The sequence below is a fragment of the Panthera onca genome, chromosome B1 (assembly GCF_046562875.1).
Source record: "Panthera onca isolate mPanOnc1 chromosome B1, mPanOnc1 haplotype 2, whole genome shotgun sequence".
Taxonomy (NCBI): domain Eukaryota; kingdom Metazoa; phylum Chordata; class Mammalia; order Carnivora; family Felidae; genus Panthera; species Panthera onca.
Window position 1 is genome coordinate 81277501 of NC_138342.1, and position 14897 is coordinate 81292397.

The following is a 14897-nucleotide window of genomic DNA, read 5'->3' on the forward strand; positions in this document are numbered from 1 at the left end:
CCATAATGAGAGAAATTTTCTCCCTTTTACAGTTATGGAGTCATATTGGATTAGGGCACACCCAAATAATCTGTTTTAACTTGATCATCTATAGCTGTTCCATTTCCAAATAAAGTCACATTCACAGGTACTGGGAATGAGGACTTCAACATCTTTTTGAAGAACATAATTCAACCATACACATATGGAAGATTCTTTTTATCTGTACAAGTTACAACAAGTCCTAGTAAAATATGAACAATGAAGGTGACCTAATATTTTTGACAACATTGCAGTAATATGTAGCCTAAACAAAAGGAGAAGAAAAAACACCTTACTTTGTTTCGCTGCATCTTTTATTTTATTGCCAATCTGGGATAGGCAGAATTAACATGTACTCACTATTTGACTATTACATGCAAAATATTTTGCTACGGGGGTGCCTAGGTGGCTCAACGGTTCAGTGTCTAACTCTTGATTTCAGCTCAGGTCTTGATCTCACAGCCCTGAGATTGAGCTTTGAGCCCAGGCTCTAGACTGCATGTGGAGTCTGCTTAAGATTCTCTCTCTCTCCCTCTCATTCTGACCCTACCTCTTCTTCTCTCTCTCTTTCTCTAAAGGAAAAAAAAAAGTATTTTCCTATGCATTTTGGATGATATGAAGATATATACGTTAAAGACTTTGAACAGTCTCTATCATATTTATAAGAAGATCAAAACATTAAGAATACAAAGACATTTAAGTCTACTTTCTGCAATTTAAGGAAAATGTTATACTAGTGTTCTTCCATTTTATACACATTTCTTCATTGCAGAATTGGGTTTGTACTCTGTGAGCTGGAAGTTATGAAAAGTCCTTGATTCTTGTAATTATATGAATTTATACCACTAACTGCATTGAGAATGTAATAGAATAGGACTTATCAATTGTTAAAGAAAGTGTATAAAGCATTTTTATTGCTGAATAAAACAATGATGTATTACACAAAATTTTCAAATGGTAGCTAACTTCCTTTCTAGGATCAGCAGTTTACATTTATTTGACATACATGGAAAGTTATCCTTAGGAATTAATTTCATAACTTTAATTGGGGATGAAGAGCTTTATACACAGGATTTGGGAAAGTACCGTTTCCTTTCCTAAAAATTTGTTCTGTGACCCCTTAGCAAACAGCCTGCAATACATTATCATTTTTACATAAGAACCAGAGTGATTAATGCTGTATTCAAATTGCTTGTCTCACTTTTTTTTTATTTTTTAGACATTTTATTTTTAATTAATCTCTACACCCAACGTGGGGCCTGAACTCACAACCATGAGATCAAGAGTTGCACACTCCACAGAATAAGCCAGCCACGTGCCCTGCTTGTCTCACTATTGTTTAAGAAAAGAATAAGAATTAACATAAGTAAGAAACACTCTCTAAGAAGGTGGGTTTAAGTGTAATGTTCCACGTAATCCTACAGATTACATAGATCCCTATTCACTTTTGAAGCAATTTACAAGATGAAGTTCAAAATGAGGCGATTTGTATTTTTAGAGCAGTGTCTTTCTTTTTATAGATCATTTTGCAACAAGATTTAAGACATATTTAGCCATGGGAAGAGAAGATAAGCTTTAGTAATGAATTTATGCCTCCCCTATGATGTTATCTACTAAGAATAGTTTTAAATCCCACTTCAGATCTTTTATTATTTGACTGTAGAGAAAATTATATGTAGAGGCACTAAGGCAAACTGAAGGCAGTTCATCAACAAAATCTACATCATGTGAAGATAAAATCATAATCCTCAGAGTATATATCATTCTGGATATCTGAATTATCCATACAGCTGAGCTAGAAGTAACCCTTTAAATACTATCAATGAAAAATTTTAATTATTTTTTAAAATGTTTATTTATTTATTTTGAGAGAGAGAGAGACAGAGACAGAGAGAGAAGGAGAGAGAGAAAATCTCAAGCAAGCTCCACATTGTCAGTGCAGAGCCCAATGCAGGGCTCAATCCGACAAACCGTGAGATTATGACCTGAGCAGAAAGCAGGAGTCGGACACTCAACTAACTGAGTCACCCAGGTGCCCCCAAATTTAATTATTTTTAATGGACACATTTCTTAAATTGGCCATGTGCTTCACTGTCATGTTAAGTAGAAGTTTAATGAAACTTTCTTTAGACCTTAGTCATCATTATATAATATTTCTTAATGTGGCAAAATATGATTTTAGACGTAGATGTATAATGAGAAGACTTATAGTCCTGAAATGGCCCTGACCAAGACAAGGGTTCTGAATTTTCTTTTCTGATGTCAGTTTGTTTTTTTAATTATCCGTTGCCTCATATAGAAGCTGCCTTGTGAAATATTAAAAGGTATCTCATGGATTGATGTCATCTTGTTCTATGTGCTATCTTACTGTTCAGAAAATTGTAATCCTTATTGTGTTAGTTAATATCACTCAAAGTTTTGTCTTTGAATGAACATCACAGGCTCAAAACCATTTCCAAAAATTTTATATCCTTTCTTCTATGTTAAGTACCTTACTTTCAAAAAAGCGTAGAGAAAACACTCCACATCTTTTCAAGAATTAATTAAAAATTTTTGGATAAGTAGCTTACTGCAAGTTTTACACACACACACACACACACACACACACACACATGAGATAATTCTGCAGATGAGACTCCAAGATTTTCTTAGTGCTTGACATTTATTAGAATTCTAGGTATAAGTAATATTAGGAATCCTACATAAACAAATTTATGTTCAGTAGTTATGAGTGCGAGATTACAAATAAAAGCTTTGCTATCTTGAGTTTTATAGGTAAGACTCAGCTTTTAAAGTATATACATATATATATATATATATTTACTATAAAAGTAAATTATAGTTTTAAAATTTGTAGTTTAGAGTATATATAGCTTAAATAGTATATATATACATGTATATATATATATATATAATTTCTAAATAGTCTCTGTTAAATATAATGTATAATTTATCTGTATAGATAAAATTTTAATTTATAAGTGTTTAGTATTAAATCTCATGAAAACTGTTTCCTCCAAATTTAGGGATAACCATGGTAAGGCCTGATTTAAAATAATGAAAAATAGGGCACGTAAAATGCATTTCCAGCAACCTTGGAGATAAAGAGGTAGATAATAATTTTTCAGAGCTGTTAAAAATGAGGTACAGTGCTAGTTTTTAAATAGCTGCTGATTGGAAGAAATATACTATATAGTATTAATTAATATACCAGAAAGCAAGAGAACAAATAATAACTTTAAAATCAGATATACAATTAGAAGTCACAAGGGAAGATCATTCAAATCATAGATCCTCTTTGCCATGTAGATACTCCTCACATGGAGAACTGTAGGCAGCACGGCCTAGTGTGAGTTAGAGCAGGGATTCATCCATGTTACCATGGTTAATGAAAAACCTAGGCAACATCGGGAAGAACTGACAGTGTAACAGTAACAGCATACATCTTGAGAGTGTGCACATGATGGGTTGTCCTGCTCATGAAATCTCTTTTGTAATAACATTTACTATCCTGAACATTAACACATTAAGCAAAGGTTAAATTGGATACTAACATTAAGAACAAGAGACGATTTAAAAATACGTCTAAACAAAAAATTGCAACCTCAAAATGAGCTCTATAATTATCAAATAAGAGACAGTTACCTCAAGGAAAACTAATATTAAGTGATAGTGATGGTTCAAGTGAAAGAGATGAAAACTAACTAACTAAAGCAAATAAGAGAGTTATTGGATAAAATTACTAGAAACGATCAGTTGGTGGTAGGGGAAGTTTTTTCTAACTAGTTCCATTCTTCCAAATAGTTGTGGTCTAGAAAGTTTTTAAACAATTTTAGGATTATGGACATAAGACTTGTTCTACTGAATAATTAATGCATTATCTTAAGAGTAGTGATTGGTGAACTCTGCTGCATTCTAAATACTCATCTTTGTATTTTTCTTTCATGAACAGATTTTCATATTATGTAATATATTCCAGAGGAATAATAATTAAGAGGAAGACAATAAAAATAATTCCATGAAGTATTATCTGAAAATAATACAAGTGAGGTTATTGCAAAATATGTAATATATACTCCAAATGCTCTTGGTTATCTGAATCAATAAGATCTACTGTGACCAGAACTATAGTTTCCATGGTTCGCACGACATATGAAAAGGTACTGGTGAAAAAAATACTATAGAGATGACAAAGACTTTGGGAATTATGTAGCTAGGGTTTAATTTCACCACATAAACACCTAGAGGGAAATACAGGTTGGAGGGCTTCATCCCAGAGTACAGACTATAGTAGCTGGGGAGTTGTTAGATACTGGGAAGTTGTGGTATTTTACCAACTCATTTGGCAATTGTGAAGCAGTGGCTATGTTTGAAAACTACTGACCCAACACACCGACTGCTTTTACAGCCATAGAACAAAGATTACGTACTTTAGTTAGGGTTACATAGCTAGGACATGAGCTCAGAGTTTCCATCCACCATCATTTCTGTGCTCTTTTCTCAATTCAATTCATCCAGTCCAATGGGAGAGCAAGTATTCATTGATCTTTGTTTTTCTGTTTTATCGTTCTAATCTTGAAAGATTGATCTTAAGTACATTAATTAAAAGAGACATTTTAGATGAAGTTTTCTTAAACCAGAATGCGTTGAAGAGTCCAAGCGTGCTTGAATCCTTTGAAATTATGCTAAATTTAGGTTATTTTTATCAAAGATGTTTCCATAGCTTTTATCAAAATTCCAAAGGAGCTTATGCTACCCTCCCTCCCAAATTAAAAATCATTGATCCAATTCTTATCTCTGACTTGTTTTTTGAGGCCATGTTAGAAGCAGACCATTAACCCCCAAATCTTGGGACTAATATTTAAGGTTACCATCTTCCCCAAATATGTAGGCTATTAAAGAGAAGTAAATGTATCACCACAATTTAATCAATTTTTCTTGATCTCCTATCTGTACATGAAATTCACACCAACTAAAGCATACACAAAGCAAGTCATTTTTTTGTGATTTTTATTCTCCACTTTTATAATTTCAGAGAACTGACGAGTAAGCAAATAAGTCAAGTGGATAACACACACATAATAACATCATGTACTTATTTTCAGCACACCTAGTATCTGGAAAATAATTGCATTCTCCGGTTAGAAAATGAGATTCTAAAGTTAAAAAGAAAGGGTTTTCAGATGTCTTTATAATATACAGCATTGTATTTTATACGGAAGCACTAGTAATATATATTGAGAAAGAATGCAGTGAATATATATACCACTATTGTAATATGAAAATTTTGAGAAAAAAAATAGAGAATTAAATGTCTTGCAAGAACAGATTTTTCTATCTCTTGAGGTTAGAAGAGCAATTATATTCCTTTGAGTAGCTGATGGAGGGCATCATCAAAATGGAATTACTTCTTTGTGAGAGAACTGTCAGCTTACCTTTATATTAATAGATAATACCTTTAGAATATATCTGTGGGGAAAGAAAAGCTGTTTCAGTAAGTGGTGTCTCTATTGTACTTCTCAACTGAAGCCAAAATATTCTTTCAGATTGCTCCTCTAGTTCATTACCTCAAATAAAAATGATAAAAAAATTCACAAAATACTTTTTTTTATAACCAGATTGACTAAGTATCATTTATATCAAGTAGTTCATATTATGTGATAGTCCTAGATTTTAGATTGTCCTAATGACTCTGCAGGAGAGTTAAAGTAGTTAAAGTGTATATTCGATATATATTATACCTGCAGTTGTTTGCATATTATGTTATAATAATAGTGAATTTAACCCAACTGAGAAAACAGGAAAGAAATGGCAACCAAATAAGCCATTCAAAATTTCAAAATATAATTTAATACACTAATTTTTTCATTGATTAATATTCTTGGATTAAGATTTTTTATAATTAAACAATTACAAAATGTACTTGCAACACAGAAGAGACTATACCAGATTTCATCTCAGAAGAAATATCAATTCTTTCACTAAGTCTTACGTACGTGAGGCTACATGCAACAAAAATATTTCATGTTCATTTCCATGATGACCAAGAACAGTGAACAGAATGTGGCTTGGTTGATCTAGGGTAAACCTGTGAAGTTCAGCACTTTGTTCTGGTGACATCACTCCTGCTATTGAACGTTCAGATGGCAATTCTTTCCCCACTTTCAATCATCTAACAGACTTCTGTTATCTAGCTTGTTCCCCTTCACCCAAACCTGAGTGGAGTTGATAGAAGCTCTTTGCATATGGTAACTCACTCATTTCTCTTTAGTGTTAGTGTACTAGTTCAGCCAAGCATTAAGTTTCTCTATAATTGTGAAATAAAACTGTTTTTTCCTGAAAGTTAATTAAAGAAGGGCGCCTCCAAATGACACTATACTGATTGAAATGCAGAATAATTCCGAATGGAAATATAATGTCATGTTTTGAGGTTGTCTGGTGGGAATGATAGGCGTATATAAACAGAAAAGATAGACTGTCTTTTGTTTCTCTGTAATGGTAATGTTGAACAAGGAGCTGGTCTGATTTTATCTTCTGGAGGTTTATGTCACAAAAGGTTTGGGATGTGGGTGGGCATATCTGGGATACTAAAATATTTCTGAAGTACTTATTTTTGTGTGACACCATGTAAATATAAATAGTTTGTAATATGACAATAATAATCTTCAAAGAAATAGATTTGCAAGTAAGTTTAATAGGGAAATACATTCCCTTAAAAAATAATATGAACTTTTGAGTAGGATATTGAATAAATGTGTCAAGATATATGATATCTAATATATCTTTTCAGTTATAAATATTCATAAAAGATATAGGATTTCTGGACTTGTTTTAGAGGTAAAAGGGACAGAAGGCAAACTATAGTAAAGGAAGAATTTTCAGATATGGCAGAGTAACTTGTTCTCAGAGCAAGTCTCTTAGAAAAATTAGAGAATTTACTTGTTTCTTTATATAAGAGAATGGAGAGCTACACAGACAACCTCAGGTCTTGTAAGGCTCAGAAACCTGGTGAGAAGGGTGAGCAGGGAATAGCATTGGAGGACATTTCCTCACATTCCCTTGGAGGAATTTAGTTTTTAGGCAGCACAGAAGACAACCACAAACTGGATAGAGATCGAAACTGAGGGGCGCCTGGGCGGCTCAGTCGGTTGGGCGTCCGACTTCGGCTCAGGTCATGATCTCGCACTCCGTGAGTTCAAGCCCCACGTTGGGCTCTGTGCTGACAGCTCAGAGCCTGGAGCCTGTTTCAGATTCGGTGTCTCCCTTTCTCTCTGCCCCTCCCTTGCTCACACTCTGTCTCTCTCTCAAAAATAAAATAAAAACATTAAAATAAAATTTTTAAAGAAATCTAAACTGAGATTTTTGTCTTTCTTAGGTTCTATAGAAACGAGGTGGGGGCAGGAAAACCTAGGGACATTAGAAATAATCTTTTAAAATGCATAAGGAAAATTTGAAAAAGCAGCCAGATAAATAAAAGGCACATTATTTTCAAAGGGAAAACATTTCATCAGAAACCATAGAAGGCATTATACAATGCAATGACATTTTTAAAGTGCCAAAAGAATGTGTGAACCTCTAATTCTTCACCCAGTAAAAATATTCTTCAAAAATGAGGATGAAATAAAAATGTTTCCAAACAAACAAAAAAGGAGAGAACTCATCAACAGTAAACCTGCATGAACACACATATGAAAAGAAATTCATTAGAAAGAATAATGATCCCAAAGAGGAGCACAGAAATGCAAGAAGGAAGAAAGAGCAATGGAACAGATAAGTATATGGGTAAATCTAAATAAATATGACCTGAGAAATGACAATAACAACCTCTTATGGGCTCAAACAACTAGATACAGAATTGAAAATTATGACATTGTGGCACAAAAGTCAAGGCAATAGTTTCAAATGACATGAAATAGCTTTCATATCTTTGCATTTTAAAGAAGTACTACATATTAATAACTAATGATGACAATGAGTAGTTAATGGGCTATTGCTCCCTGTCATAACAAAATGTGTAATAGAAGTGAAAGTATAATGTGTGAAATGGAATTGAAAATAAAACATTATTGTAGACATTGTTTTCCAATATATTTGCTGACGAAATCACTACTCCAAAATATGGATATCCTAGACTAGCACTGTCCAATAGAAATATAATATGAGCCTATGACCATATTAAAATGTAAAAATAAACAGATGAAAATAATCATAATGGTATATTTTATTTAACCCAGTATACCTGAAATACCTGTATTAAATGTATTACATTTTAAAAAATATTATTAACCAGATATTTTATACCCTTTTTTTTTTTGGTCAAACTAAGTCTTCAAAATCTGGTGTGCCTTTTATTTTTTTTATTTTTTTATTTTTTTTCCAACGTTTTTTATTTATTTTTGGGACAGAGAGAGACAGAGCATGAACAGGGGAGGGGCAGAGAGAGAGGGAGACACAGAATCGGAAACAGGCTGCAGGCTCCGAGCCATCAGCCCAGAGCCTGACGCGGGGCTCGAACTCACGGACCGCGAGATCGTGACCTGGCTGAAGTCGGACGCTTAACCGACTGCGCCACCCAGGCGCCCCATGGTGTGCCTTTTAGACTTAAAGCATATATCAACTTGAAACAGCCATATTATAAATGCTCAATAGTCACATGTGACTAGTGGCTAACATTATGCACGGCAGAAGTCTAGGCTGAAAGAATAGACTCTGATGGCATCTAGATAAATTTGATCTACTGCTCCAACAAGTAGTCTAACAATATATCAGATATTAAACTCTACACTTTATTATTTTAATAAGTACTTTTTTGTTTATAATTCCCTAGAAATTAATATAATCTCAGTATGTTCCTGAAATACAATGCCATTTTGTGGTGTGGATACTGAAATAAAAAGCAGTCTTTGTCTGGAATATAATAACATCAAATTATTCAAGCCCAGGCCTACTTTACACACACACACACACACACACACACACATGCAAACACTGAAAAGTCTAAACCACTGTTGGTCATTACCATACACTCTGTGTTTAACCCATATCTATTAACTATTTACATAAGAATATTCTTAGTCCAAGCTTGCTTGATTATACAATTTGTTTGAAAAAGCCAAAATGTTTCACCGAGCTGTGATCTCACAATAATTGAGTAGAACATGGCATTATTTTTTAGATCTCTTTGTTTTAAAAGATAGGTTAATTTAACAAAGGCTGTCAACTTCACCTTATTAAGGTAACTCTTCTACCTTAGCATTAAAGACAAATGAAGAGTAGACTTCTAAAAAGGAAAATATAATGGCTATTTTTGACCAGTCAACACTTACTTCTAGCAGCATACAGAGTGGCCCTTACTAAATATGTTAATTACTCTCTGTAGTTATAAACATAACCAATCTCTAGAACAGGGATACAAATGCATTGCTTTGAAGATTAAAAAAAAATATTTGTCTCAGAGATTCCATATGACAGTTAACTTACGGACTGTAAAAATGTGGCAACCCTATGATTCAGTGAGAACCAGCACACTTACCATTTAAAAGATTTTACTTTGCTTCCTGCGTGTTTTTGTTTGGGTTTTTGTCCTGTAGTAAAAGTGTTCTCTCTCTTGACCAAGGAAGGATTTGGTAGAGTGACATTGAATGTCCTCTTCAGAACAGAATGTCTTAAAAATGGACTGAGCTATTCAAACAAAAGAATAGTGTATTTTAATTATATCATTTATAAACTTTGAAAAATTATTTTTATAACTCTATAAGGAACTCATTAATGTAAATAACTTACAATTTATCAATACCACTCATTAATATCATACACATTTAGATTCCTAGGGTTAATATCTATAAATGTGCTTTAAAGTAAAAAATAATTACCAGTCATCAGGTTAACTAAAGCATGTTTAATAGTTTTGCCAAAGGGTATACATATTTGAGAGAGACAAATATCTTTTGTAAAACTTTGAACATGCTTTTAAAATAAATATATAGCTTTTTGTATATATTAATATCAAATAATCTTTATTCTCAAAATAAATTTTGCTACCAATGAAGGTAGATACTGACTTTTCAGATGTTCCTTCTCTTAACATTTATCATTTCAACAAATATTGATTAAATATATATAACCTGCCCAAAATTATATTTGGTACTATGAACATGCAGTAACGGGATAAAGTCCATTTACATTCACCATTCACTTACCAATGAAAACATTGAGCAGGCAAAAATCTAAAAATCAAAAAAAAAAAATCAAGAAATAGTGTCTGATTTTCATTTGTTGTAAGGGGTGTCTACTAAATCTCTTGCAAAAAGATCACTAAAAACAAAATTATAGAATATTCATTCAACTCATATTCATTGAGGTGCTTCCTATAAAGTAGGTACGAGTCCTAACATAGTGCTATGGACACTTAACTTTTGTTTGTTCTCATGCCCCTCTCTCCAAGAACACAGTACAATAGGATACATAAAGAATTTGGGAATTTAGATGAGTAGTTAAGTACAAATTGTTGAGAATACTGCATTCTCAGATTTATAGTTTTCATTGTCTGCATGTGATAGGATGAGAGTTACAAGTTTAGAGTCAGCTTCATGTAGAAGGATAATTAATAGAACTCAGTGCATTTTTGAACTTGGACACTTCAAACGTCTGTGACCTTTGGAAGGTTATTCCCCTTCTCTGAACTTTAGTTTCCTCATTTTCAAATGGAGTTAATGTCATCTACCCAATACCTACTTTCTGGGTATATTAATTGAATTAAAGTATGTAAAGTAATCTTTGTTCTAGAGAAGCAATACACTTAGTGGTTAAAAGCATGGGCTTTTGGTTGTAATCCCATCCTTGCTATCTGCTTTCTGCGTGTCCTTAAGTAACTTAACCATTCTCCCTGTGCTTTGTTTTGCACATTTAAAAAACAAAGATGATAAAATAGTAACTATTTTGGAGTATTGTTTTGAGAATTAAATTAGTTAATATGGTTTAAATATATCAAGCCTGCCATACTAAAACATCATATATGTTTCAAGTATTATTATTATCATTATCTTGTATAGTGTCTCCCCAAAAGTAAATATTTAAAGCAAGTTACATAAAAATAAATTTTCATTCTTATAGCTAAAGAATTGTGAAATTAGCCCTCAGTCTAGTAGTGGTCTGAAAAAACACTGAAAATTCGCTGGGATATATTATTCCAGCAGGACAAAATTAAAAGGAAGATCATTTTCATGATCAGAAAACAGAGAACAGAGTCTGGCAACCCCACACCTTGTTGTCAGAAAATATAAATTTTTCATACATATCCTCTTTTAAATGCATTAGTAAACAGAAATATATTTATACATTTCCAATAAATATAAAGCAACATATGGAAAATAACATTAATTTGAATAATAACATAAGGGAAAAGTGCTAGTATTTATTTATTACATAACACAATAAATACATTTCAGAAAAAATGTAATAAAATTAGAACTAAATAAAGCTGAGTTTATTTTTTTTATTTTTTTATTTAAATACTTTTTTAAAACGTTTATTTATTTTTGAGACAGAGAGAGACAGGGCATGAGCAGGGGAGGGTCAGAGAGAGAGAGAGGGAGACACAGAATCGGAAACAGGCTCCAGGCTCTGAGCTGTCAGCACAGAGCCCGACGCGGGGCTTGAACTCACGAACCGCGAGATCATGACCTGAGCTGAAGTCAGACGCTCAACCGACTGAGCCACCCAGGTGCCCCTAAATAAAGCTGAGTTTAAATGTCAATCATTCCAAAATTTTAAAAGAGCATTTTGAAAAAGCTAGTAAATTAAGGAAAATATAAATATTTTAGAAAATAATTCAAAAGAATAACATCAACATTCACAGAATTACAGTCATAACCCAAATGTTTCATAATTTAAAAAAGGAAAACTGGGGAAATTCCACTTATTCCTCCTTTCATTCATTCCACAAGTGAATATCAAGTGGCTACAACATGCCAGGCACTGTACTAAGGTCTAATGATAAAACTGCCAACAAACAAGACAAAATTCCAGGCCTTGTGAAATCTACTGCCAATAATCGAATGATCGAATATATAAATGTAAAATCAAATAGTGATAAGAACTCTCAAGGAAAGCTACCCAGAAACAAATAGGAAGACCTGACTAAGTAAAGGCAATCATAGGCTTCATTAAGGGAGTGATGATAGAATGGAAATCTGAAGGAAGGACAGACCCTAGTTAGTCTACAATGAAGAGGAAGATGGAGTGAGGTAGTCCAGGTTCAGAGACCAACATAAGCAAAGACCTATTGCACATTCTAGACACTGAAAGAAGACTAATGGGCCTTGAGTGGCATAGAGGAAGGGAGGTATCATGTAAGGTGATGGTGTAGAGGTAAGTAGGCCATGTTAAGAATTTTAGTCTTTGTGCTAAAAGTGATGAGAGACCATTGAAGCCTCCTAAAAAGAGGATGAGAGATGATTTTCTGATTTGTTTTTTGGAAAAGTTATTCATTAATATACTTTGCATTAATGTTTTTATTGTACAGATACTGAGTATCATATGTATACTTATCTAAATATTGAAATGATTTTGTATCACTAATTCCAATGGGAATTATTTATTTTTGTTTGTTTTTTTAAATAAGAATTACTCAGCAAGAGGCTTTCAGATTAAATTACCTTCCAGAAGCAGGGAAGACTCTACAAGCCTGATGCTCAGAGAAGAATGGGTTAAAGATGAAAATGACAAGGTTATGTACAAATAGACTATTGAGAGATTATGGCACAAGAGAAGGATCCAGGGTCAAGCCATTAAGAACTCTAAAATTCATTGCAATGTATGGGGAAGGAGCCTATAAAAGACAGAGAAATGGAGCAGGTGGAGAGATTGGAGTAGTTATCAGGGAAGCCAAGAGAAGAATGCACAAGAGAATGTACTGAGATTTCAACCCTGCTGAGAAGTCTAATAATAAGTAGACTGACAGGGGCGCCTGGGTACAGTCGGTTGGGCGTCCAACTTCAGCTCAGGTCATGATCTCACAATTTGTGAGTTTGAGCCCCGTGTTGGGCTCTGTGTTGGCAGCTCAGAGCCTGGAACCTATTTCGGATTCTATGTCTCCCGCTCTCTCTGCCCCTCCCCCGCTCACGCTCTCTGTCTCTCTCAAAAATAAATAAACACTAAAAATGTTTTAAATAAAAAAAAATAAGTAGACTGACAAATGTTCTTCATATTGAGAGAAAAGAAGCACATTGATTAACTTAGTTGAGGTAAACTAAAGTGGTTATAAGCTAGATTGGAGGAAATTGAGAAGAGGTAACGAAGTACAGCATTAAGGAGAAATTTTTTTTTAAGATATAGCTTCAAAAATAGAAAAGATAAAGAAATAGCTAAAGGTAAATGAAGGTTCTGGAAATATTGGTATATACATATATATATATATATATATATATATATATATATATATATATTTAGCAGAAGAGATTTGAAAGTATTTAAGAGACAATGGAAATCATCCCATAATTGAGAGTGAAAGGGGATAACGGACGGTGAAATGTTCCAGAAAATACAGCAGCAATAAAATCCATAGCTTAAGATACGTGGTGGAAAAAAAAAAAGTTAGAGAGTCATAACAGACTCTTAAACATGACTCTTTAAAGAGTCATAACAGACTCTTAAAAACTGAGAATAAACTGAGGGTTGATGGGGGGTGGGAGGGAGGGGAGGGTGGGTAATGGGTACTGAGGAAGGCACCTGTTGGAATGAGCACTGGGTGCTGTATGGAAACCAATTTGACAATAAATTTCATATTAAAAAAAAGATACATGGAGGTATTGGTATTAGAAGGAAAAAAGGAGTAATCTTCTATTGTAATAGTTGAAAAGGATTAAAAGATAAATCCAGATGCATATAAATTTATAAATTATATAAAATGTAATTGAGGGAAATTCCATCTGATATCTTTTTGTTTGTTTTTCTCTGTAAGTGGCTTCAAATGTTCCTCTTACTCATATTCTCATGGAAATGACTAAGGAAATATAAGATTACAGAAAATCATGTGTTAGTGTTGAAAAACAGGGATAGGACACTTATCTGATGAAAGAATTACTGATATAATAGTGATAGGAATGGACTGAAGGGGACTTTAGAGGGCTGCTGATTTAAGCCTCCTGTCTCCCATCTTCAGCCAAGTTCCAAGAAAAAATACTGACTTCCAGCATTTTGTCATTCTTGATCTAGAAATGAGGAAGTAGTATGGTATCATTGGGAATGAAATACTGGAATCAGTAGTTTTGAAAGGCCCCAAGTTTCAATCCTGGCACAGTACATAGAACAAACTTAGAAATGAGCATGGCCAATTTTATTTCTGACTTTAGAAGTCAGACAAAAGCCAAGATTCTACTATGCCTGCATTTGGGAAGTAGAAGTAGAGTAGAGGTATCAAGCTTTATCTATAGCAGATGAAATAACTGAAACTCTTCCCATGGCTATTCACCCCACTAGTTCTTTCTATACCTTTCCCCAAAGGTTTCTGGACCCCAAAATTGAACGTCCACCTAAAAAATATTTAGAGAGGTGGCATAGCACCAGATATTATAAAATAATATAAATCTATATATTTAAAACAATGTGGCTCAAGCCCAAAAACAGGTGGTAAATTCAGCGGAAAAGTAGCTTGCTAGGCTTAAAATAAACATAGGCATTTAGCATATGGTAAAATTGGCATTTCAAGTCAACAGGAAAAGGATGCACTCAAGGGTTTGGTACTGGAATAATTAGATTTGTAAAAATAAAATGAGTATCAAAAATATGAATATATGAAATATCATATCTTCACATTACGGGCTCGTGCAAATTTAAATGTTTAAATGTTGTTTTTAAAGTAGAGAATTAGAATAAAC

The 14897-nt window shown here is 33.3% G+C and overlaps 1 protein-coding gene across 2 annotated transcripts in view; it reads right to left on the reverse strand.

The window, feature by feature from the left end:
- Nucleotides 1-14897, reverse strand: part of STPG2 (sperm tail PG-rich repeat containing 2) — a 596947-nt gene that overhangs the window by 62058 nt on the left and 519992 nt on the right. The window contains exons 13-14 of one of the 2 annotated variants that reach the window (XM_060654598.3): nucleotides 9554-9702; nucleotides 5043-5490 (exon numbers count right to left, since the gene is read on the reverse strand). In XM_060654598.3, coding sequence (XP_060510581.3) covers nucleotide 5490; nucleotides 9554-9702 — 150 coding nt within the window. In that variant the 3' untranslated portion in view covers nucleotides 5043-5489. Of the gene's footprint in view, nucleotides 1-5042; nucleotides 5491-9553; nucleotides 9703-14897 lie in introns of those variants that run through there. The other variant, XM_078445122.2, reaches the window with a different exon arrangement.